Below are 26851 nucleotides of genomic sequence, written 5' to 3'. Positions count from 1 at the left end.
CCTCGTGCGTCTGCTGTGCGCAAGGTCACAAAGGCACTGGTGCGTTTCTTCAAATGCAACAGCCTGTATGACCGTCTGGGACTGACTCAGTGATGCACGCTTGTGTGCGTAACAATGGAGACTGGGATCTCCTTTCTTCCTTATCCTCTCTCCGCTTTCAATCCCCTTTCCCGCTTCTCACATCAAAGTAGCCTACAGGGCTCAGTCTGGTTAACCTCCCTACCTTTCTGTTATGACCTCTCTCTCTCTCTGATATGCATTGATGACACGGCGCATTGGCCAGCAATAGGAGTACATTGAAGCATCCACCGCCAGCATCGCGAAGTCCTCTGGTTTTCTCCAGAGATGTATCAGCGTTAGCTTGGGCAGTTCACCTCAGCCATAGAGAAGCGTGGCGTCCGGCCCGCTTCCGCATTCTGAATGAGCCATCGGCTTTCTCGTTCAGCAGCCGAACAAAGCGTTACGTAATGAGCCGCGTGAGCAGCAGGGTCGCCCCCTTGCGAGGAAGGGGCGCGCGCCGCACTTGCCGCGCGCCATCGCCGCTCCTCCCTCCGGGATGAAAAGAGGGTGAGCCGGGCGGCCAGCTGTGTTTGCGCTCTCTGGCAGCTGTGGCCGCTGTCGCCTAGGCAACCTTCTGCGCATCCTCCTCCGGCCCGTCGCGGGCGGTAGCGGGAGAGCGGGGAACCCCGCCGGTTGCGGGCGTTGCGGCAGTCTAGTGCGCGCGGCCGGTGAGCACGCACGCACACAGCAGAACCGGCCGCATCGCGTGCGTGACAGCTCCTGCTTGCTCGGCCGGCCGTAGCGCGTGCGTGCAGCCATGAGCGCTGCGTCGAGCGACGACAGCGGCGTGGAGCTGCACAAGCGGCGCAACAAGCGCAAGTCGAGCGAGCCCCGGCGCCGGCGGCTGCTGGGCGGCCGGCCCCGCCCCTGCCGTGATGCGGACACAACCGAGGACGACTCGGCTGAGGAGCGCGTGCCGACGATTTCATCGGCCGCCGCCGGCCGCGGCTCTGTCATCCGCGAGGTGCGGCGGGCTGCGCCGGACGAGGGCCTCGACCTGACCACGACGTCCAACTCGCCGGCCACCTCGGCCACGTCCAACACTGCCGGCGGCACCGAGGGCGATGACGAGTGCCTCCTCGACTTGCGGTCGACGGCGACCCACTCGTCGGTGTTCGAATCCCGCGAGACCGGCGTCGTGCTGTTTGGCGGACACATGACGCTGTCCGAGGAGTCGGCACACCGCGCGCCGGCTCTGCCCGCTCGGCCCGGCTCTTGGACTCCACCGTGCAAGAGACGCGCCGCAGACGATGGCGCCTTGGCTGGCAACTTGCGGGACACCTCCTGCCTTCGAGACAAGCGGATAGCGCTCTCCGTGTACGATAACGCGTCATCCTTCCCTAGTGCCAGCACGTCGACGGCACGCGAGACATTCGACGCGAGTGACGTGGAACTAATTCCGAGGACTAGCAGGACGTCTCCGTGCCTGGACAGTACTAGTGGCGGCAGTCGCGTGGCGCAGCGCAACTACAAGGGCATGACCAGGCAACGGCGCATCGAGGCGAACGCCCGGGAGCGCTCGCGCGTCCACACAATCAGCGCGGCGTTCGAAGCGTTGCGGCGCGCCGTGCCGGCGTACGCGGACAACCAGAAGCTTTCCAAGCTGGCCATCCTACGGATCGCAGCCGCCTACATCGTGGCCCTGGCTCGGCTCAACGAGAAAGACTACAGCTACGACCAGCGGGCCCCCTCGTTTGCCGAGTGCATCGACCTGTGCACGCGCACCATCCAGGCCGAGGGCAAGGCCAGGCGCAGGAGCACCGCGGCCGCCTCGAAGGTATACACCGACTTTCTTTGCTTTCATTTTACGCATCGGAGTCAAGTGCGTATATTTATGCGTATAATGACTGCGTAAAGCTGTGTTCAAAGTATGACAACACGTGCGTTGTGTTCTACCTCCCAGAACGTTCTCGTGCTTGCAGCAGATTCTACGCTGCTTGCCCGAGGATAATATGCTCGACCATTGTCGCAGCTTCATGAGTGCACGTAAAAGGTTTCACGTGCAGGCTACTAATAAGTGGATGGCTTATTATTTGTCTGTGCGTCGAATAGTTCCACGTTGTGCATATTACCGGCGTAGGATTCGGTGTTCAACGCAAAAGTATGAACTTTATTTTGCATGTGTCGTGCATCTTTTTGTTTTTAATTATCGTCCTCTATGTAGTCGTTACCTTGGAATATCTGTGAAGGTTCTTTGTGCAGAAAGATAACCTGAAATGGCCTGGCGTGGGAACAAGAGTTCGCGATTGGTAGTCAGCCTCTTAAAACAGCGAAGAAATACTTTTACGAGGTCAAGCGGACTAGGAATCTGAATCATGGAAAGGACAGTTGACGAGTAAAAATGGGACCGAGGCGCACATCATCATCATCATCATCATGAGCAGCAGCCTGTTTTATGTGCACTGCAGGACGAATGCCTCTCCCTGCGATTTCCAATTACCCCTGTCCTGCGTCAACCGATTCTAACTAGCGCCCGCTAGGCGCACACTTGGCAGGCGTCAAAGAAATAACCGCTGGTTTATATAGACGACATTGTTTTCGGTTCACGGGGGCCGCTATCGTGGGCTGCAACCTGTGCATTTTCTAAATTTTGTGTGTAGCGAAGAGCTAAGTTACAGCGTTCGTAAAACGGCCAAACGCGTCTGTACGATCACTTTCACGCGTGCGAATCAACCCTAATACTACGACTCTCGGTATTATGGTTGATTCTATCGCATTAACAGCCCATGATTACGGCACTCAGACGTCTCTGTGAAGTAGGTAAATAAAATAAGTATTAATAGAACGGGCACCAAAAGAAAGAAACTCGGGAGTGGTAAGGGGATTACATGAAGCCATGAGACTAGAAAATGTGCTCGGCTGTGGCACTGTCAGATCTTTGGGAGGAGACTTCATACTGTAGTTAAGTTGAATGGGCTGATAATGATGGATTTTATTGAATCCGCTAAACATGGCCCGATTTAGATTTGCAAACAAAAGCAAGCTGCTCAGTGAGGACAAAAGAATACTCTTCCCTTGTTATGTCCTAGCTAGATGACAGGGATTTGTTTTCCACTCATATTTGTGCTATCAGTGAACACGAATGCGGACCAGGCCGCATTGTCTGAAATATTTTGCTCGTTCTACTTCTGGAACAAACACTTTCTATAGGCAGAGTATAAAGGAAAGCAGACAATTTTTAAATCATTTGCATCACGAAGTTTCTACAGAAACTTGTCTTTCTCACCTTCGCACAAACAAAACAATAAGCACGATTGAAGAAATACAAGAATGAAAGGGAAAGCTACAGCCAGTGTCGTGCACGTTCAGACATGTAGCGCTACTTGTTCAACGAAGTAGCAAGCCTGCACGGAACACTGCGTCATGTATGGTTCGCTAATGGCACTGCATTAAAGAAAGTGTAAAGGCACGATAGACAGTTTTCGCTGCTTTATATTGCGAACGTGTGACTATGTATGTAAACTTGATGGAAAATCAGGGCACGCGTCGTAAGTAAAATTTTAACTTTGTTTAGATAGCTTCATTCCGTGATTGGGCGCCTGCTTTGATATACTAAATCGAACGTTCTCCATCGTTTTTGGCGTTAAAGGACGTCGATTATTTTCTCGACGACCCTTACTGGACGATGATGCTTGCGACTGTTTCCTTTGCCGCATCTTGAGGTTGGCGGATAACCCCGGGACAGCCAGTGTAAAGAATCGAAAGTGGAAAAGGAAAGAAATAACAAAAAAATAAAGGAAGAAAGGACCAACACTGTCATCAAACAGCAGAGTGCGGGTCAGCTTACATATTCGCTGACCGCAGGTCAACGGTATAATTTCCCCAAAAATATTACTGCCCCATTCAGACACAAGAGAATCCCGGCCACGGCGGCTGCATTTCGATGGGGCCGACATGCCAAAACACCCGTATATTTAGATTTAGGCGCACGCTGAAGAACCCCAGGTGGCCCGAATTTCCGGAGTCCCCCCACTACGACGTGCCTCATATCAAATCGTAGTTTTGGCGCATAAAAGCCCATAATTATTTAAGACAGAAGATACGGCGCAGACGCCGTCCTGAGGAATGACAAGGCCCCTGTTGTGGGAAACAGATGAGTTGCGCGGCAGAAAGCGCTCAAAGGACCAGTCGAGCAGAAGCTAATAGAAAATCTTGCGTGAAGGTCGCACTCGCGGTTTTATTTTTCGCAGGCATAACCGAGCGCTAATTACACGGTTTCATAAAGCAGAACCTCAGCTTGGGCATAGCGATTCTGACATTTCGTTTTATACCTATAGGAGCCCGTCGAACGTTGCGCCGACGGGAGGCACTTTGTGCAATGTTGACATTGAACGTGCGACTACTCACGGTGCTGAGCGCCGTTGCGGTAAAGCTGGAGCCCAGTGCACGCGGATGTATTGACTCCGGCAGCACGTCCCCCGCTTCTCCACTGCCAAGCCAGCGTTCAGTCGGGAGGCGGCAACCGTCCTCTCCCGAGCCAGGTGAAGGTGCAGAGGCGATCAGAGAAAGCGGCAGTTGCGCGCACGCCTGAGCTCCTCGGGGCGTGCGCACTCGAGCCCTATTTATAGCCCGGAGGCGCGGTCTTCGAAGCCTGCTTCGGTTCAGTGCTTGCACGACAGCCCGCTCGCCGCCGCAGGTTCGCAACCTCGCGGAGCTTTCCATCGACGCTGTAACCCGCAAACCCGCTCTCGTCTGTACGTGACGGCTTCCTGCTAACGCTGGCCCGCGTAGGAACGCCGCCATGTCCGTGAGCGCTCGAGCTTCTGCGCATCCCGCTAAGGCAGGGACGAGCTCGGACAAAGTCTGGTGCCGGCATCGCGTAGCGGACGGCGACTTCCGTCAACGCGCGAGCCCACGGCTGGACTCGCCGAAGGGCTGGTGGCGCTTGGTATCGCCTATGTGCGCTTCCTTGTTCGTACGTGAAAAAGTCGCGCTGCCGCAATAATTTTTAGCTTAAAGGAGTATACTGCCACGAAGACTTCGTGTATGTCACTTTTGTTTAAGTTGTAGCTGCCGTCTCCTTAAATAGTGTGGGGGATTTAAATTCCTCGAGCGCTCAACAAATAATTAGATGGTATTTCAATGCTACCAATTCTATATACGTCACGTAGAGTGCGTTTCCAGGCTTGAAGCAGCACTTATCGTCATATTCAGTCGTGGTCACGTGGTATTTCGGCCATTTCGTCACCACAAAAGAAAACTCGTGAAGCACTGTTCATTGTTGGACAAAAAAAAAGCAAGAGGTGTTTGCCTCGAATGACCTGAACAAAGTAAATATCAACGGTAAAACGGCGGACTATCATCATCATCATCATCAGCCTAGTTACGCCCATTGCAGGGCAAAGGCCTCTCCCATACTTCTCCAACTACCCCGGTCATGTGCTAATTGTGGCCATGTTGTCCCTGCAAACGTCTTAATGTCATCTGCCCACCTAACTTTCTGCCGCCCCCTGCTACGCTTCCCTTCTCTTGGAATCCAGTCCGTAGCTCTTAGTGACCATCGGTTATCTTCCCTCCTCATTACATGTCCGGCCCATGCCCATTTCTTTTTCTTGATTTCAACTAAGATGTCGTTTACCCGCGTTTGTTGCCTCACCCAATCTGCTCTTTTCTTATCCCTTAACGTTACACCCATCATTCTTCTTTCCATAGCTCGTTGCGTCGTTCTCAATTTCAGCAGAACCCTTTTCGTAAGCCTCCAGGTTTCTGCCCCATATGTGACTACTGGTAACACACAGCTGTTGTACACTTTCCTTTTGAGGGATAGTGGCAACCTACTGTTCATGATTTGAGAATGCCTGCCAAACGCACCCCAACCCATTCTTATTCTTCTGGTTATTTCAGTCTCATGATCCGGATCCGTGGTCACTACCTGCCCTAAGTAGATGTATTCCCTTACCACTTCCAGTGTTTCGCTACCTATCGTAAACTGCTGTTCTCTTCCGAGACTGTTAAACAGTACTTTAGTTTTCTGCAGATTAATTTTCAGACCCACCCTTCTGCTTTGCCTCTCCAGGTCAGTGAGCATGCATTGCAATTGGTCTCCTGAGTTACTAAGCAAGGCAATATCATCAGTGAATCGCAAGTTGCTAAGGTATTCTCCATCAACTTTTATCCCCAATTCTTCCCACTCCAGGCCTCTGAATACCTCCTGTAAACATGCTGTGAATAGCATTGGAGATATCGTATCTCCCTGTCTGACGCCTTTCTTTATAGGGATTTTGTTGCTTTCTTTGTGGAGGACTACGGTGGCTGTGGAGCCGCTATAGATATCTTCCAGTATTTTTACATATGGCTCATCTACACCCTGATTCCGTAATGCCTCCATGACTGCTGAGGTTTCGACTGAATCAAACGCTTTCTCGTAATCAATGAAAGCTATATATAAGGGTTGGTTATATTCTGCACATTTCTCTATCACTTGATTGATAGTGTGAATATGGTCTATTGTTGAGTAGCCTTTACGGAATCCTGCCTGGTCCTTTGGTTGACAGAAGTCTAAGGTGTTCCTGATTCTATTTGCGATTACCTTAGTAAATACTTTGTAGGCAACGGACAGTAAGCTGATCGGTCTATAATTTTTCAAGTCTTTGGCGTCCCCTTTCTTATGGATTAGGATTATGTTAGCGTTCTTCCAAGATTCCGGTACGTTCGAGGTCATGAGGCATTGTGTATATAGGGCGGCCAACCTTTCTAGGACAGTGTTCCCACCATCCTTCAACAAATCTGCTGTTACCTGATCCTCCCCAGCTGCCTTCCCCCTTTGCATAGCTCCTAAGGCTTTCTTTACTTCTTCTGGCGTTACCTGTGGGATTTCGAATTCCTCTAGGCTATTCTCTCTTCCACTATCGTCGTGGGTGCCACTGGTACTGTATAAATCTCTATAGAACTCCTCAGCCACTTGAACTATCTCGTCCATATTAGTAACGATATTGCCGGCTTTGTCTCTTAACGCACACGTCTGATTCTTGCCTATTCCTTGTTTCTTCTTCACTGTTTTTAGGCTTCCTCCGTTCCTGAGAGCCTGTTCAATTCTATCCATATTATAGTTCCTGATGTCCGCTGTCTTACGCTTGTTGATTAACTTAGAAAGTTCTGCCAGTTCTATTCTAGCTGTAGGATTAGAGGCTTTCATACATTGGCGTTTCTTGATCAGATCTTTCGTCTCCTGCGATAGCTTACTGGTTTCCTGTCTAACGGCGTTACCACCGACTTCTATTGCGCACTCCTTAATGATGCCCATGAGATTGTCGTTCATTGCTTCAACACTAAGGTCCTCTTCCTGAGTTAAAGCCGAATACCTGTTCTGTAGTTTGATCCGGAATTCCTCTAGTTTCCCTCTTACCGCTAACTCATTGATTGGCTTCTTATGTACCAGTTTCTTTCGTTCCCTCCTCAAGTCTAGGCTAATTCGAGTTCTTACCATCCTGTGGTCACTGCAGCGTACCTTGCCGAGCACGTCTACATCTTGAATGATGCCAGGGTTCGCGCAGAGTATGAAGTCGATTTCATTTCTAGTCTCACCATTCGGGCTCCTCCACGTCCACTTTCGGCTAACCCGCTTGCGGAAAAAGGTATTCATTATACGCATATTATTCTGTTCTGCAAACTCTACTAATAATTCTCCTCTGCTATTCCTAGAGCCTATGCCATATTCCCCCACTGACTTGTCTCCAGCCTGCTTCTTGCCTACCCTGGCATTGAAGTCGCCCATCAGTATAGTGTATTTTGTTTTGACTTTACCCATCGCCGATTCTACGTCTTCATAAAAGCTTTCGACTTCCTGGTCATCATGACTAGATGTAGGAGCGTAGACCTGTACAACCTTCATTTTGTACCTCTTATGAAGTTTCACAACAAGACATGCCACCCTCTCGTTAATGCTATAGAATTCCTGTATGTTACCAGCTATTTCCTTATTAATCAGGAATCCGACTCCTAGTTCTCGTCTCTCCGCTAAGCCCCGGTAACACAGTACATGCCCGCTTTTTAGCACTGTATATACATCTATTTCGCTTGTGCATATGGACTTCGCACGTTAGCGCGAATTGCTTGCCTCAACTCCTTCCGAGTAATCATACCCCAGTCACACGGGGCACTTTCCGTCGCGATCAAGCCCGATCAGGATCGAATTCCCCGATCGCGATTGGCTCTCTTCCGCAGCTTGCGCAAAGGAGCCAATTGCGATCGAGAATTTTGATCCCGATCGGGCTCGATCGCGATTTAAAGGGCTTCGCTTCGTGTGACTGGGGTATAAGTGATGGTACTGTTAGAAAGACGCTCGTGGGGCAGTCCTGCTCCCTTGTCATTGCTAGCAGAAGCCGCGCAAATTGGAATTCTTTGAAACTACGCTTGCGGAACTGTTCCGACACAAGTATAGGCAAGGGCAGATAATATTACGTATATATGTATATTTGTTTTCTCTTTACCGTGCATTAGGCTTTGCCATTGAATAGCGTGCCATTCACGGCGCCCGGTTGTCAACATACAATTTTCGCCGCTAATGTCGGCAAGTGGCGCTTCGTGTTCGGTTCGAAGCTCTAGCCCAAGAGGTTATCTGTAACTGTACGGTGAAGCTTGGAAGCAATTAATGCAGCGAAACGGTAGTGCACCCGGCGAGCAAGCGGGACGCGCACCTGTGGCATGAAAGCCGTTCGCCGTAAGGCTTTAGTGCCGGGAGAAGCCGTCGCGCGCACCTGAGCGCCTGGAGGGGAGGGCCAACCGGCAAGGCCCTCGATCCGCCGGCGGTCGAGCCGCACGGGGGGCCGCCGGCCTTGGCGTCCTTGCCCTCCGCCACCGGCCATCCACGTGAACCGGACACCGCGCTGCCCCCTGGGCCAACAACCGGCCGTAGCGGCCCGGGAAGCCGCGACAGGGCCCCGGCCGACTTCGGGGGGAGGCGCACGCAGCCCCGGCGGGAGATGCCAGTCATGCAGGCTGCAGAGCGAGACGCCGTGGAACCGAGCGGCGCGGCCCTTCGTGGCGGCAGTGATTGAGCGGCCGCCGCACCGAGGAATTCAATTGCGCAGAGGCACTTACTCAGCGGTTACACTATTGGGCGGCAAATGGGCTCCGTAAGCTGTCCTCCTCGGCGCGGAGAACCGCCTTCCGAGTCGTGACCGCAAGATTCTCGCGGTCCATGAAGGAAGGCTTCCGCGCGAGACCATCCTCACTTTAAATAAATTTGCAAGGCATGGTCGCTGGCCGCCTTGTTCCTCCCCGAGACGCTGCTGCCGCTTGCTTTTTACAAGTTAATAAGCCGCAGTTGAAATTGTTAGACACCGACTTCTCTCCCTCCTGCATTACTACGATATACCACCACGCGAGCGGGCGCGGAAAAGGCACATTTCTGGCTAATCTTGTTAGAGAGAGAGAGAGAGATTATACTTGTTATAGGGTAAGGTTGAGTAAAATGGCAAGAGAACGATTATTAGGGTGGTGACAAGATTGATGAGGTGGTTTGTTTGCTAGAAACTTGCGTCAAGGCTCTAGCAATCAGCTGCATACATTAGGTGGTCTCGCATTATCTATTCCGATATGTTATTTAGGAATTGACCACTGAAAACAGCGTTGAGTATTTCATGCTTTTGTATGTTATTGTACCTATCAATATGTGACCCTATCTCTTGGGTCGATTTCGCCCGCAAGAGATATTTTCTCTCTGATGTCGGGATACGATGTAACGTGGCTATACTTTCGTCGGTATATAGCTTTAACGCACATGTCTCCGCGGTCATCGACGAATATGAACTGCGCCCACAAATGTAATTCAACCATCAAAAAAGTTCGCCGGCGGGCCCAATTATCGTTTTCTCTTCTTGCAATCCGTTCCAGAATTACGCGCGGGCCCATTACTGCCCTATACGGTGCGCATATCGATTAGGTTTACGGCGTTTTTCGATTCGGACAAGGCGCTTTCAAGAATGACCAGAACCAAACTTGCTTGTCTCGCAGTGTCCGGCTGATCCAAGAAAGCTAACCGTGCATGCACATATAAGGAACCATGCATGCATATATAAGGAACCATGCCACAAGGGTTCGTTATAACCCGCAAGGAAACGTCACGCCTTCTTCTTGCATTCCGGGAGACCCTGGTTTCCTGGGCGTATGTTAATATAACCCAGTGACACTGCAACAGACGCTCGATCACTAGGTTAAAACCTCCTGCAGAGAGCTGAGAACGAAGGACAGCAATAGGGAGGGAAAGGCCGTTTAGACGGCGCACGGTAGAACCGATCAGACGAAATTCCTGGCATGGTTCTTTTCTTCTTTTCTTTCCTGCATTACCGATTTCGCTTGAGGGTAGTGAACGAGGTGTGCGGTCAAGTTTCGTAAGCATTAATTACTCGACTGACCAAGTCGCTCTTGCGCCTTCGCAGCCACGCACTGTCGACCGTGAAATATGACCATTAGTTTGGCACCCAGATACCAGGTGTTCCAGCGAACACTTTTCACTGTTTCTTAACTACAGCCCAGTAGCAGTAAAGTGGTATATTATTTTGTCTCGACTCATTATTCACATTGATGGACGTTAGGAATTGTGCAAAAATCGCCTAATAACTGTCAACAGTTTTAGGGTCCATCAATAAAGAATTACCAGAAATTAAAGCTTTGGTTACCAACAACGTGAAACTGATGAATGATCTTCAGAATACGATTGAGATAAGGAGTACATTAACTTCTTTGCCCTGCTAGTCAAGATGAACACATTCAGACCGCTCTTAAGACATTTGAACATGTCGCAAAATTCCAGGCGATGAAGCTCACTGACCTAGAAGACAGAAATGTAAGGTCAGACCTAATTACACACGGATACCTTAAAAGTCGTGAAGAAACAGAATCCGATATTAAGGAAAAAGTGGTTTCGAGTATTTTTTAAAGATACACTGAGCGTGAGCTGTGTGTCCGGAAGAGGCATTCATATACTCGGTTGGCAGCGCGGTAAACGACCGGTAATTGTTTATCTTCAACGTTTCAATGGGAAGAAAAAGGAAATTTCGAATAACGGGAGGAAACAGAGGATCTTCTATATTTATTCAGAACGGTAATTCGAAAGCTCCGTTAAACAAACGAAAGCTACTCTAGGAAAGTGCTAAGGCTGAAATAGCTAAGGGCAAAAGGGTAACTTTGCTCCATGATAAGCTTAAAGTCAACAGTGAAGTCTTTGTGTGTGACTAGACTAGCGGTAAACGTGTGAAAAAAGAAGAAAATCAAAGTAACGGGTCGCAAACTGGAAATCAAGGTAACTAACCGCAAGCATGACAGGGACAAACAAGCAACTGCGCAAGGTCAACATAGACGCACGTGGTATGCGCAATAAAGCTTATTCATTAGACATTGCTTTAGTTCAACTCGATCCACATATCATAGCCATTTTCAAGACGTGGCTGCGTGATGAAATCGATGAAGACAATAAATAGTCCTGCTGAATACAAAATATACCATATTAGAGGTTCGATTGCGCAATATTTCTACGAGACACACAGAAGAGAAACACACACCACAGAGCGCTTTCTCTTCTATGTGTCTCGTCAAAATATTGCGCAATCCAACCTCTAATATGCTATACCAACACGCCCAGTCGTCAACCTTGGCAAAATATACCGTAAAGATAGTGCTTCAAGAGCAGGCGGTGTTGCCGTGCTCATTAAAAACAACGTTGAATCTACCTCATTTTGTGATATTACTGATAGTGAGGGCTTGTGTATCAAGCTCTTATGCTGGAGTCATCTGTTTATCTTGTGCGCGGTATACAGACCCCGTGATGCATACGTATATAGCTCCGGAATGCTTGAGGAAATGAGAAGCTCATATGACGCAATACTTGAAATCCAATATCTTAATCATTGGTGATTTTAACCTACCCGGTGTTGATTGGGACGGACAACAGTCCCTTGAAAGTTATAACGGTCGCGTTAACATTGTTTCTAGTATCATGGGGCACACAACCTAATGCAAGTTGTTCGTGAGCCAACACGAGAGTAGGGATCATGTAAATCGGTTTTAAATTTGTTTCTTCCGATAATAATCTCCAAGAAGTGGACTTGTCGTGAACTCTCACCAGCGACCTCACAGTGGCAGCGTGGGCGCTAGAATCATTAACAAGGAAGTTGGTGGATTTCTTTTGCGGATTTATAGAGTGCAGCAGCAATTATTGCAAAAATTTCTTCCGCCGGCGCGAATATCGCGTCGCCGAAAAGTAACATACGAGTATTCACATCGATACCGCACTTTTTTTTAAAGAACTTCTTGAGAGTCCTCGTTGAAACACCCGGTAGATGGAATTCAAACGCAACGGCGTCATCCCGTGGCCCGTGGGCAGTGCGGGCAGGAGGGCAGCATCGATCAGGCCGGAAGGCGGTGGCGGAGGAGCGAGTCTGCGCTGGCGGGGTGCACGTGCGGATGCGCCGGGCCCCGCGGTTCCCCGAAGCTTGAGCTCTTCCCCGAACTCTGATCGTAGGCGCAGCCACCTGCTGTTGCTTCGCTGCCTCCCACGTCTAAAGCTTTGCCACCAGGGAGTGGGGGGAGGGGAACCGTGGCGTCCGAGCGGAGGCGAAACATGCGGCTGTGCGGGCCGTACCAGCTGCATGCATAAATGCAGCGTGCCATGTTCGTCAGGCTCTTCGGCGACAGCATAGGACTTTAGGACATAGGATTCGGGGGCTCCTCCGCACCCAGTCACGTATTGATATGCGTTACGCAAAAAGGAATTGAACAAAGCGGAGTGGCAGTGATAGCACATACCTCTCGAAGTTCACATTCTGATGACTCGGAGACCGTGCTTCGGGAAACATGTAGAAAACGTAGAGCCTTAGTGCTATTTATTTCACTTGCTGCTATTTTGCTTGCGATTCCGCGCATGCGCCGTCCCAGATGCGGTAAATCAGCCGTCGATTTCTTCGTGCATGCGATTTTTGAGTGCATGGAGTACTCAGCTTCCCTGCGAAATCGGTTGAACGGAGAAGAGACAGCGCGGATAGTTCGAATACGAAGTGGTAATATTTTGACCGAACAAAATGGGTTGAACGCTGCGGGAACGATTCATAATGTGATTTCTTTTTTGGAACCAAAACAATCGAAATAAGTCTACGCCAAACAATAAGTGTCTTCCGCTAAAGGCAGCTACCGCGTTATCTTCATGTAAAGCGGAAATTCGCAGTCCGCGTATGCGGTTACCTCATGTCCGAAAAACGCAATAGAAGATCCATCTGTATCAAACGTTCTTAAAAGAATTCACCAATGAAACAGCTCCCTCATGTGACTACAGCGTTCGATGCGAACACTCGCGTTTACAAGCATCGGAATCAACCGCGGAACACAAAGGTGATTTCGAAAATGGACACGGGTTACGTAATGGATTATTTGCTTCGGAATAAACAGTTGGAAGAGGGTGGGGGGTGTAGCGCCTTTCTGTGTGCTCTTTCCTTCCTTTTCTGAATTTTCGCATGTCTTATAGCACACACTCGCCAAGAAGTTATGGAGTCAGGGGAAGACGACAAAATGCGTGTGCACGACAGAAGAAAAAAAAAAAAATGCACCAGGACGACATGGGAGGAGAGCAGGGTTACGTTGCCTCAAATACCAACGGTGAGACCCTCTCTGGGCGACGATGACCAAGCACTCGGGGTCGTTGCCTTCCGTGCTGGTAACCGCGCGCGTCCGCACGCGCCTCTTTCAGCATCGTGTTTCGCAGCCAGTCTCCAGGAACGTCGATTCTGGAACGTCGTCGCCATGGCCCCACGAGTGCAGGTTGTCTGCGCAAGTAGCTTTATTTTTTCCGAACCTGGCAAGGCGTTCCCTGAAACAGTTTCTGAGAATTTCATTCGTCATTCTTAGCCTTGGTGATTGCAGGGTCAAACAACTTTTCAAAAAATTCATCACAGACCACAGAGAGGGCCACATATGGGGAGTAGGGGATGAAAGAGGGGGGCAGGTTACAGTACCTACCTTAGTGGCGACCACCAATGCGCCCGCGGCTGTAGTCACTAGTATAGCTACCCTGTGAAAGAACATCGTTTCGGCTCAGTAGGGCTCACACAGGTGAGCTGTTGAATGCGTGACTGTGAAGAGGGGAGCGTCAACTTCTCAACGTAATCTTCCCTGCTTAGAAAGAAGGAGGTGCTTGGGGGCAAGCTGGCTTCGGACAAGAGAAAAGTGAACCGGTGGACGCGGTGGGGTCGGGAGCCCCGGTGAAAGGACGACCGGCGAAATCGCGCGCGCCGGCGGCAAGTCGAGAGAGCGGTCAGCGGCGCGCTCACCTGCGCGTTCTTTTCGGTGCGCGCACAGGTGTCACGTGCGGCACCGCGGGAGCATCGCGCGCAAAGAGGCAGCGGCATCTGGGAAGCGCGTGCCGCCCGCCTCGCTTCCCGGCACAGGTAGCCTCTTCAAGCGGAACGTGCACCGTGACGCGCGCACGCACGCGCGGGTGGCCGCGCACCGGAGTTAACGGAGTGGAACGTCGCGGCGCTTTAATGAACGCGAGCGGTGCTATCGTGTGCGAGTCGCGTTGCCTTGCAGCATGAGGAACGCGTGGCTCAGGAGCCAGAAAGTCCTCAGGGCCGTCGAGAATGGAGCAGTATCGATGAAGCAGCCAGTGTCCGTGCGCGGCCCTTGCTTCGCCGTCGAAGGTTCAAAATGCTGTGACCGGCCGCTGGTTGTAGATTAACTTCATGTGCGCTACCGGTGACCGCCCAACGGATGCAAACCTCCTCCTCGTAATGGCCATTTGGTCTAAATTCTGACACACGTGTCGTTGATATCGAGAAGACTTCTTCACTGCGTGTGAAGCACTTTCTGAGAGCCCAGCGTGCTGTCACTTTGTTCATGTGCAACGTCAAATGTCTGGCCCTGAATGGAAGAAAGCAGGCTAAAATTTTTTGTCACAGCCAATAATTTTTCATGCAGTCGAAATTGCAACTCTGACTCCGAACTTGCAGGACGAATAAAATTGGTGTGCTATCGGCGTCAAAAGCTTACCGGCGTTGACCGGATCTAAGAAAAAAGCTGAATATCATCAGTTTGGGAACGTACACCAGTGAGCAATAGTGTACGGACCAGATATTGCGCGATAAAGCTCATTTTCACCTCTGCCTGTGAATGTAACCTGAAATTAAAGGGACACTAAAAGTTAATATTAAGTCAACGTGGACTGTTGAAATACCATCCCAGAAACCTCGAAACGCTTGTTTCATGCGAAGAAGAGACTTATTTTAAGAGAAAATGCGTTCTGAAGCGTCCGCCTACCTCTAGTGCAGTTTAAATCGCCGCTCTCCGATCGAGGAGTGGTGACGTCATGGTCTCATAGTGACGTTACGCCGTCGGTGAGTAAAACGGCGCCCGCAGACGGCGCTACGGCTTTTTCTGCGCAAACCGCAAACACGCGGCCAGAAACAGAGCCGACAGCAGCGCGAAAGCGGAACAATGGTGCCTAGCGGAAGGGAAAGCGCGCGACGATAAGCTGGTTCTTTATTTTATGAGCCCAACTTTGACGCTCATTGCAATGTACGACCCTAACAACGACACATTGGCTCGCGATGCTACGCTCGACTTCAGCGATTTAAGCCTTAATGAACGTGACCTGCTGCTGAGGGCTCGCGCTGCCAGCGTCGTTGCGTACTACTACGACGTCAACTGCATGTCATGGCTGTACATATTCGCACATCTGTAGCTTTTGCTTCGTGAAAACCAAATACCGACCTGCAGTTGTTCTTGCGCTTCGGAGAATGCAGGCAAGACCTACGGAACAGCGCTACGGAAAAGCGTTGCTTTGAAAAGCACTCCACACGACTTCAGCAAGTCGGCGTTGAACTCGTAATCCTCTGGACGAAAGTGCAGCGAGCACGCTATGCGATTTTTCGGTTCTTTGCCAACGCGCTGTGGCATAGCTACGGCACTTAACCACTTCGAAAGGAGAGGTTCACTCGTTGGCACACAGTGATAAGTAACGTTGGATTCGCCGCTGCAACTGCCCTTGGCCAAGTTCCGCGGACCGTCTAGTTAAAAGACTAGTTAAAACTTGGCATTGCGTAATTTCCAGTACACTCGTCAATTTCAGTTTATGCATGTTAACGACGAAGAAATTCAGTTTTTCCGGTGACCCTGCGGTCCATATACTTTTGCTCACGGGTACACTGTATGTACTCTGGGCGGGTATTAAAAAACTTCTCTTACGTAAGACATTCTTTTGAGTGGCTGGTGTTTGGGCATCCGCCACTACCGATAGCGATCAGCGTGCCGGCGAGGAAATTGCCGCGGCGGTATGCAATCGCAGATCGTATGACTGAAATAGAAATTTCGTGAATAATAGCCCTCATTTGCTGCCTGTACTATGCCTTAGGCTTGGTGCAGTATAGTTTTACTGTCTGCAGGCACAAAAAATTCGGAAGTTCAAGTTTTTCGCCCAACTCACGCCCTGTAATCTTTTGATCCCGGCAGTACGCATATACTTGCGGTGGCTCACCAGCTACGATGCCTCCTGCACCTTCAGAATCCAAGTATATACGAGCTTCTTTAAAACCGAGGTTGATTGTCGCAAGAGAAAGCCGCAAGTACTTGCTGCAAGTGCGAAAGAGGGTGCCTGGAAACGGCATCTTTTGCGTGCATATTGCTGCGTTTGCGCAATAACGACGACGATGATTATTTCAAACGAAAGCAAACGAAAGCACGTTATCGACGTCCATATGAAAGCTCATCAGTGCGCCCGTCTGCCTCAGATACTAGAGGTTCGTAGGAACACGAAAGTGATTGACAGACGTAGAACAGAGACTATCGCTGAAGCCAGCGTTTCGACAATGGGTCCGACCACTGGTGATCAGAAATACCTGGGATAATATAACGCCAACATCTATATATATTTACATAGATGTACATTTTATATATATATACACATAAACATGCGGCGTCCGCATTCAGGTTGGGTGGAATGCAAGAACTCCCACGCACCGAGCTTTGGGTGCACTTTAAAAAGCTCCAGGTGGTCGAAACTAATTAGGTGCCCTCGATGTCTGAATTTCTAAGCGAATAAATCGTATGTGCCAATAATTGTCAACGTTCTCCTGCGAAATGGATATTTCCGGAAGCAATGTGAGGCGCACGTAAAAAAATATTCTGCAGTGGTAATCGAATGTTGCCCTATTAAGCGCTTGCTAAAACAAAATAAAATAGTAGCACAAACAGGTGCGATGTGAGGACGCATGGGTATCACGAGACTTGATAAAAGAATATTGCAAAGTGAAATGGAGGGTCGTGGTGCATGCCGATTCTACGAATCAGTGTGTCTTTCACAACGCTGCGGCAGATAGAGGGAAATACCATAGGACATTTAAAAGGCTTAATGTCGCGTTTACCATTTGTTGGCTATCAAGAAATGCATCCTACGCCGGTAAGAATGTTTAACGGCTGTTCACAGTTGCCTCGCGCAACGCAGGATATTTTTGTGTTCTGGCTAACCATTTAATTAGGCAAATATAATTGATCATCTTAAGTATGTATGTTTTTGTTCTGGTTAAATTAGAAAGGTTTAGAGCTCTGTTGAAAACACCCAGTCGGTTGTACTAGGTTACCTTCCGCGCAGGCTGTTATTTTACAGCGAAGCTTTCGTTGCTACCCCTCCCCTTTCTTCTTCCTCGATTTTCAGCCTGTTTTTGCCTAGCAAAGCGGGACGATCCCACATACATTGTTGTAATAGTAAACTGGACCCGATCCCGGAGACTGTGTGTAATCGAAGGTGGTGACTTGGGGGCCAGACCCTCACACCAGTGCACGATGTGCGTTCTCGCAATGGTTTTAATGTGCTTCGTAACGCGAGCCGATCCTGCAGGCCGCGCAGTCCCCATAGTTACAGTCGCTCAAGTGTAGCACGTGAACTATTAGCTTCTTTGCCTACTTCTCTGGGTTTGGCTTCGGGTGTGTCGCCGATTCTACGAAGCAGTGTGTCTTTCACAAAACTGCGGCGCAGAGAGGGGAATCACAAAGGACACTTTCAAGACAAGCATATTTTACAAAGGACATCTCGCCGGATAGACTCAGCGGGAGATCTCCGCGCTCGGGTGGGTCTCGTGGTAGGGCTGATTGATTGATCACGTGTCTGTCACAGGTCGCCGCTATGTTTCACACTTTGTATACACACCTCTGCTGACAATGCTTCTTTCACCAATCGCAAAACGTCGCATTAGCTTGTAAGTCATCGCTGCATCCACGTTGCATACCATGAGGCGAATGTGAACTTGTGTTTGCATTTAACCAAATGCGTAAACTATCGCAAAAGTTGGAAATAAAATACAATTGCACACATCATGTGTCTCTCCGCAAATCATCTAAATCAAACAGTTCAAGATAACTTAGGTTAACGTAGACAACGTTACCAAGTGCGTTGGATTATCCGTAAATTTCTTTTGTTTGTTTGTGTGTGTTGAATAGAACACGACAACAGTGCGCTCAGACGGCCCTAGAGCTGCACGAACCACGCACACGAGTGCCGTGACATTAGTAGTTCATGCTCGCCTGCTGCACCGAGGAACTACCGTATTTCTTTCTTTTTTTTTTTGAGCGATTATGGCTGGCCGTCTTCTCTCGCAGCGAAGCGCTGCAACTATCTCGTGGGCTTGTATTCGGAAAAGGTTGTTAGAGTTTAGCGGTCTTTAGACGACGAATGCCCGTTTTCACAATACCCCAAACTGCTGAGGTGAAAAATAATTGCCTTGACCACCGCTTGGCAGCACCGTCGTTAATGGCCTAAAACGATTCTTGCTTTTTTTTTTTATTCACCAGGGTGGCAGTTAGGGCACGTTGGTAATCCATAGGAACGTTAAAAAGCGCAAGATGGACACGGACGAAAAAGACGCGTTAGCTGTGTGTGTATACGTGCCTTTTTCTTCCGTGTTGATTTCACGCTTTTTAACTTTCCTTTTTTCAAATTCTTTTTCGCCTGTTAACCGGCAGCAAACAAAAGGTTGAAGTGGTTGAGGCGCTGGCCTCGCATGCGTTGTATATCCGTGGTAAGGAGCCTTCGTACACGCACGCCTACTCCATGTACGTATGAAGCGTCGTATGAAGGACCATGCACGGTGACCGATCATCCTGCGGTCGGGTTCATCGTGCAGCTTTGCCGATTGGCAGAGTCAGGCTGGTGGGTGGCTGACACAAAAGCTGCGCCGCCTGCCATGTTGATGGGGACACAGAGCCAAGTTACGTTCGTTCACAGCGCGCTCGAGGACAGTGCGGTGGCAGCGCGCAAGCCATCCAGTGTTGCCCTCGCGCACTTTCTTTTCAACCAGGAAGTCCCCGCGAGAGAGAGCATAGCACAAACAATTCGAAGGGGAAAGGGGAGTAAACATATCCACAACAGAGATTAGTGAGAGGCGATTGGAAGACTGGTGGAAGAAAAGTAGGGAAATGACGAACAACGGAGGCGTACAAAAACGAAGTTCCCAATCATCATCATCATCATTATCATCATCAGCATCCTGTTTTATGTCCACTGCAGGACGAAGGCCTCTCCCCGCGATCTCCTATTACCCCTGTCCTGCGCCAGCCGATTCCAACTAGCACCCGCGAATTTCCTAATTTCGTCGCACCACCTAGTCTTCTGTCGTCCTCTACTGCGCTTCCCTTCTCTTGGTACCCATTCTGTCACCCTAATGGTCCATCAGTTATCTACTCTACGCATTACCAATAGAGGTTCAGAAATTTTGGTGATGGGAATTCTTTGCGTTTTCTCTTTCCTTTTTTTTTTAATATAGGTAAGACATTAGTCAATATAGTAACAAGAACTTGGTGGCGCAGCCCACTGCCCCGTTCCGACGGGGATGCTCATAGCATCCGTCCGTCCGTCCGTCCGTCCGTCCGTCCGTCCGTCCGTCCGTCCATCCATCCATCCATCCATCCATCCATCCGTCCGTCCGTCCGTCCGTCCGTCCGTCCGTCCATCCATCCATCCATCCATCCATCCATCCATCCATCCATCCATCCATCCATCCATCCATCCATTCCATCTATTCCTTGTTATCGACGTCGGTCGAAATTTTCTCATGTAAGCAGGGGTACGTTACAGTGGGACTTTGACTAGGGGCAGTTCCGCCAGCATTTTTATTTCACTTAAACATAACCTTAAAAACATTTAACAATATGGTTAACGTTAGCTAATTATTTGGTTACGCACAATACAAAATACACCCTGAGGCTGCGCAAGGTGACTGCGGACAATGTTGCATAGCTCAATCGCCAAAAAGAACATTCAAGATGCTGGCTAATGTTAGCTGGGACATCCTGCGTCGGTGGTTTACTGGCCAGCTATTCGCTTTTCTCTCTTCCTCTCCTTCAAAAGTCACTACACACACACACACTGGCCAGCTAACTGGGCTGTGTAATGAACCACTTTGAAATTACCTTGAAGAATTAAGGAGGGAGAGAGAGAGTTCGTAAGAAGTCGTTCCTGCGGTTTTCAGGGTCCCACAACGCGTCGTAATTGAAAAAAAAAGTAAAGATTAGCTGAAATTGCTGGTAATGACTGCGTGTCGCGCGAAGATCTACGCTGCTTTATAACGGAATCGGACACCTCGCGAGATTCTCAAGCACGCTCAAGGCAGTTAGCGTGCACCATAACACGAAGCGCCCTGCGTTCGATGTCAGCAGAGGGACGGCAGAAAAAAAGAAATTGATGGTGAAGGGGAGGCAACGAGCAGAGAGAGACTTACAGAAAAAAAAAAAGAATCAAGTCAGCTCGTCGCGTCGTGCAATGAGACGCTCGCACGGCTAGCACAGGCGCAGGGCCCAGAATCGAGTCTGCGGCGGCGGAGTGCAAACGAGCCAGCTGTTCAAAGCGAGCGCCCGCCTCGCGAGCCGTGACGGCGAGGGGGAAGGCATTGGGCGAGAGGAGCGGGCAGGCCGCTGCCGGGCGTGCACTTGCTGAACACGCACACCTGTTCCGGCGACTCTTCTTCTGCTTCCTCCCTCGGGCGGCGGGAGAATGCGCGGCGGCCGAGGAACGCTCCACGAGCCGCGGCGACAAACGAAGCAAAAGAACGAAAAGGGACGAAACACGAGTGCGCTTAAAAGAGGAAGAAATGAACGAAATGACTAGCAGGCCCCGGCTTTGCTGGCGCGGCTCGTTGAAGTGGACGAGCATCACTTTTGTGCCACTTCGTATTATTTTTTCTGCTTCTCTTCTGCCAGCCGATGTTCCTGTAACTCCCCTTCGCGCTTCTTGAGCAGTGTGCAGCGCTTATTGCCGTTTCCAGATACGCCTCTCGCAGTGGCCTTTCTCTTTGCACTCGGCGCTTCACTCTCCGGTCGTTCGGGGTGCTGGGCTCGTTCGTACAGCGAGCCGTCTTTGTGCTCGCTCGCGTCTCTCTCCGCACAATATGTCCGCGCATCCGATGCGCCGACCACTGGGCTGTCGTTGCATTTCCTTTTGATTTGGGCCCGTGAATGGGCAGTTAAATAGGCCGTTTTTTTTTTTTTTTGTCGCGTGTGAAATGCTTGGTCTGAAGGCTTTCAGACAGTGCTGAGTTTCCGTAAAGGTTGCGTATACGTTCTCCATATAAGGGCCGTGTTACCGAAGTGCGTTATTGCCTACCCTTTAGATGAGACCCATCATTTGTGTTCATCGCAATATACCGTCAACATGATGAAAGTGGAAGCGAATTCGTGCTCGCTTGTTGCCATTATTCCGCGTACCTTCGTTCTATAATAGCTGTCAAAAGACAGTTTCAGCCGAGCGTCGCTTGCGATCTGCTCCGCTCACATTTCACGCGCTGAGGCACTGTAGAGAATTGCGTTGATTTAAGCGCGTCATAGCGTGTTTACCAGAGACGCAAGCGACGTGCAGTCAGCTTGGACGCAGTACGACGAAGAAACCAAGTGGATGGCGTAGCGTCGCTCCCTTAAATCGGCTCTTCAGTGGAGCGAGGGCAGCGCTCTCTTTCACTGCCGGCGTGAACGTTGTGCGTACATACGCATACTAGTGTTCTTGCTGATCACCTGTGTGCAAATCGTTAGGATACACTCGTCTGAGCGGAACCGACCGTGAACGGTCAGCTAAAACTTTCTAATAATGGAACCTGTTTTAAGCGTGACTCGACCTGCCCACCCAATTTCCGTCGATCCCTTATTGAAATCGTATTGAGCCAAAAGAAAGTCGATAGTATCTTCATGCTTGTCGATTTGTCAACGAAGGAACTTACTAAATTTTTATTGAGCACATCTCACGGCCTTTTAATTATTCAAGTTCGGTAGATTTTTGATCTTTTTAAGAACATTTAGCGTGTCAGCGACAATGCATTGTCTGCTTTTCGAGGACAAGCGTAGATCTCATGGGTTGTTGTCACGGCATTAAACAATACCATATTAATGACGTTGTACAGTGGACACAATTGGACAGTGGTTCGTCTTAACCACTGCCAGTTTTCTCTTTCCTGCCGTCATACGGGTCTGAGTGCAGAGGTAGCGAGGGTTAGTTGAGGGTCACGCCATATAAAACTTCGGTTGCGCGGTAGTATTTGCTGTCCAGTGCCAACTATTGAGCAAGTTAACTTACGCGGACTTTTCAAGTGAGCCGGCGAGGCCCAGGATGCAGGTCCATTTGTGGACAGCAGCAGGGCCCTTCCAAAAGTATACAGGCACTTTCCCGCCTGCGCATGTTGCGGTGGTGGTGTCACCTGAAATAGCGAGCCTAAGGTGCGCAATTTCCGTCGAGCTTTGAGGGGGAGGGTCGAAGAGTTTGGCAGAGGTTTGAGTTGTGTCGATGGACAGAGGCGGTGAATTAGGGCGCCTGTTTTGCATCACGGAACAACAGTTCGCTGTTGTGCTGGCCGCTGTGATACGAAACGAGCTGCCTCGCGAATGACAATGACCAGTGCTGTCGTCGATACAGCTTCGTGGTACGTTGAAAGCTTAACTCCAAGGCGACCGAAGGTGACGTGGATGGTGGTGCCACCTTTGGGCGTGCATTATTCAGCGTATTTTGTGCGCGCGTGATTTGGCATGTGCATATTTTCTTTACCGAGTTCAGATTCTTCGTGGCTTATACCCACAAATGTAATGGTGCAACATATTCACCTGTTGTTTTGCTTCGCAGGACTCCCTGGAGCTGTCTAGCTGACGTCGGGGCGAGAGCGGCGCGGCGGCACCCAGTCACTCAACGTCCCAACCGTGAGCGCCGCCGACTGCGCCAGCCCCGTCAGCCGCCCAGCGAGCGAGCTTGGCTCAGCAGCGCGCCATCACCTGGCAGTGCAGCCATATTGCAGGGCAGCTTTCGCGCTCTGTTGTGTAGAGACTAACGCAACCTGTGTGCAAGCTGCTGAGTGTGATAGACCTCCACACTGAAAGGAGGAAAAAAAAATACCCGAACTGCTTTTTAATTTAAGGAATTGATTAGTGACTGTCTTGGCACGGCGTTTGTTTCGTCATTGTTGTTCTTGCGTAAGGTATTTTCTCGCGAAAGACGGCACTTACGGCAATTGTTTCACTGGTGCTTCTCGTCAGAGTGAGGAAGAGGAACACGCCTACGTAACCAAGCGACATTTCCGCTATTTGTGCTGTCGTTGTCGCGCAAGCTTATCTGACTGGCTGCTGGACTGGCCTCAAAGCTGACGTTATCCAGCCCAATGATTTGAGCATAAACAAAGCATGATTCCATTTGGCAGCTGGGATACACTGACTGTTAACTTGTCCTCACATATGCGATTTTTAATTTGCCAACACTCATGCTTTTTGCCATCGTGGTCGGAAAACACTGGTTGCGTGTGCCACCGGTATTGCAGACTCACTACCAGCAGGAAAAAAATGTTTCTTTGTGACAAGGCGTCCCGACGACTTGTGCGAGGGCCATGACTTTCGTGGACGCGCAGCGGCGGGGAACAACAAACCACTAAACGAAAAAAGTAAAAAAGGAAGGAAGGCAAATGGATTGGAGAGGACAGACAAACTTTTCCACTTATTCCTATAGGATGGTTAAAGACCTTGACCATCCGCTACAACTGCACCATCTTACCTAGATATCGTCAGACGTATGTGCGTGGAGAATGCAGATGTGCGGGCGAGAAAATCATGAGCAGCGCGCCGGTCAGCTCTGCACACAATTCCTTTTTTTTTTTTTTCAAATGAGGCGTCACTGTAAACAGTGTGGCGATATGTAGGGTAACAAAGTGTCAACACTGTCACCACTGAAGCACCCAGTTTGCTTTCAGTCACTTCCTTCCAGTACGCACGCAGTTCTGTGCTTGGTGTCTACAGTTAGTGGCCAAGTTAGTTGTTGGTGCTATAGTGTTTCAGAAAGCCCATTGCTCTATCGTCGACGCAACAGCGCCGCGCACGCATTCTGGCATAAAACGAGTCACTTTCGGCGCATGTTACATGGTTTCAACCTAGCGATGCTGCAAGAATGTGGTCGCACTTGTGCGTGTGAACCTGCCACCCGAAAATCCTTTGGAAGATGAGAGAGAGAGAGAGATTAAAAGACTGAAGTCGTTCACATGGTGGTAGCCCTCATAAACATTGAGTGTCAGGGTGAGCTAGCTCACCCTAACACGCATCACACGATCCAAACGAAGATGAGCAATTAGCCCTGTTTGTTGTGCGTAACCGGATGACAACGTGTTGTAGCCTTTTAGAATGAAGTAATGTAGCTGAGAAGTTTAGTGAGCTTAAGACAACGAATGTAGCGAAATACTCCGTCGGCTATTTGTAGAACAAAGGGATGATAGTTGCTTTTCTTAATTAAGGACTTGATGAATGGAAAAAAGAAAAAGCTCGTGGCAACAGAAGGTGTCGTATAGGTGGCCTAAGTGCAATTAAGACGATATGAGCAGTGTTGAAAGGGTGATTCTAACTCGTCTGTTCAACTTCGACCATTTTCGTCCTTCACCAGATGTCGTTCCGGCGTTATCCCATGATCTGCCTGTCAGCGTGACATATACAAGCGCAGAACAAAAAACAAATGGTAATAGTTTGTACTGCATTGGCCCTCTATTCCGTCTAGTACGTGGCGGCATGCTGTTTTAAATTTTTTTAGCAGCACGAGTGGCAACACTCTTCTTGAATAGGGTTTTGTTCAGTCAAAGGTAGAGGAAACAGAGCACCTGTTAAATGGTTTGCATCACTGCATGTGCTAGGCACATCTCTCTATATGGTTTTGACATCGAAAGCTAAAGCCGCAACTACGCTGTAAAGTCAATCTTTTAAGGCTGGAAGTGTCGTCTGCATATATTATTGAACAACGAGTGCTTGTTTGTAATTAGCACCCTTCACAAAATGAAAAAAAAAAAAAAAACTTGTTTGGGGTTGTTATGGATGCTTTGTTCTTTTTTAAAAACTCAGCGTCAAAACAACGTCTGCTCTTTTTCTTCAACTTACGCTCGGTTTATAGTGTGCCGTTGAACACGGGCCACAACGGCCGCAATCCAAATAGCGCGAAATGCAACAATGCTGGTTCATTTTGGATTTGCGTGTTCGTTGGAGAACATGGTGTAGTCAGGATTGATTCAGAGACCACCACCGCGTCACAGACCGCATTGCTGCTTTCGGATGTTCGACACCATCGAGCATTTTGGATCCTGCTTGAAGAAAATAGTTTATTGAACTTTGCACCTTTTGTTTCCCCGGTAAAGAAAGAGCAGCGACCAACACTCCGTAGCATCGTAAATCTTTCGTTCACAATTGTTGCGGTGTCGAACGACAGAAGAAAAATAAAAAGAAAGCTGCAGCGAATGGTTCCGGATTTACCTCTATAATTCGTCTTCAAAAGTAAGCAATTCCAAACAAATGTGTTGGCAAGGAAAAAAAAAAATGTTGGTACATTGGAGCCTGCGTGCTGCTGAAATTAATGTGGCCCTCTTTGTCTTGTGTGATTTTTATTCGAGAGAGTAACATTTCAGTGTTCAAGACCAGATAGCCTTGGAGATCGTACCGTCCTGACCGCAGGCTCTGAACCGATTGTCGTTGCTTACAACCGTCCATGGACGCGCACTTGTGAAGACTTACAACCTCGGATTTGATTCGTTGGACTAGGAACGACAAAATGATGCTCTCCCTTGATCTAATCTACGTCTCTGAACTACTTATACAAAACGGAGAGCGTTTATGCACTCGTAAAGGCCGTGCACTGACTTTCACAATGGTGGGAAGTGGGATGACTACCACAACAGGACCATCCACTTAACTACCGTACACTTGAGGATCAATAATGCTCGATATACAGTTCACGAAGGTATACTGAGACTTCGAATGTGTCTTGCTCCGTGTTTTGCTTGTAAACTGCTCGCGCAAGGGGGTCGTTATCCAGCGACTGATTTGTACACACGCGTAGTGATATGTGTGAATTTAGTCAACTCAAGGCAGCGATAGGCGACAAGCACCTGTCGCTTCATCGGCGCGAAGGGTATGAAACGACGAGGGAGCGAATTTGAACATTACGTATTTTAAATTGCGCTTTCGGCTTTTCAATTGTCTACGAGCTAAGCAACATCCAGATGGGAGCGCAGCTGCTATAAGAACGGTGACCGCGCGCTCTCGTCGTGCGCCACCTCCATGCCGCGTGCGGCCGTCAGTCAGAGACCGCTGCCACGCTTCATAGAAACAGCTGTGTTCGCGGATTACGTGCTCTCGTTCACGGAATAGGTGGGCACATTGTGGCGCCTCTTTATACTGTGTCGACATCTAGTGAGTGTACGTGCATTATTTGTAGTGTGGAAGAGGACATTCGTGCCTGACTCAAGTGCCCGCATCGTTCATTTCATTGTGTGCAAGACCAAAATGGGTGTGCAAATCGAAGAATAAATTATATATTTGCGTCGCA

The 26851-nt window shown here is 49.4% G+C and overlaps 1 protein-coding gene across 1 annotated transcript; it reads left to right on the top strand.

Moving 5' to 3' along the window:
- Nucleotides 1-673: 673 nt before the first annotated feature.
- net (atonal bHLH transcription factor 8-like protein net) lies at nucleotides 674-26851 on the top strand. Its single transcript, XM_050196089.2, has 2 exons — nucleotides 674-1837; nucleotides 23135-26851. The coding sequence occupies exons 1-2, from the start codon at nucleotides 818-820 to the stop codon at nucleotides 23156-23158; spliced, it is 1044 nt and encodes a 347-aa protein (XP_050052046.1). The 5' UTR covers nucleotides 674-817; the 3' UTR covers nucleotides 23159-26851.

Source organism: Dermacentor andersoni, chromosome 1 (assembly GCF_023375885.2).
Source record: "Dermacentor andersoni chromosome 1, qqDerAnde1_hic_scaffold, whole genome shotgun sequence".
NCBI classification, from domain to species: domain Eukaryota; kingdom Metazoa; phylum Arthropoda; class Arachnida; order Ixodida; family Ixodidae; genus Dermacentor; species Dermacentor andersoni.
This window is presented reverse-complemented; position numbering and strand designations above follow the sequence as displayed.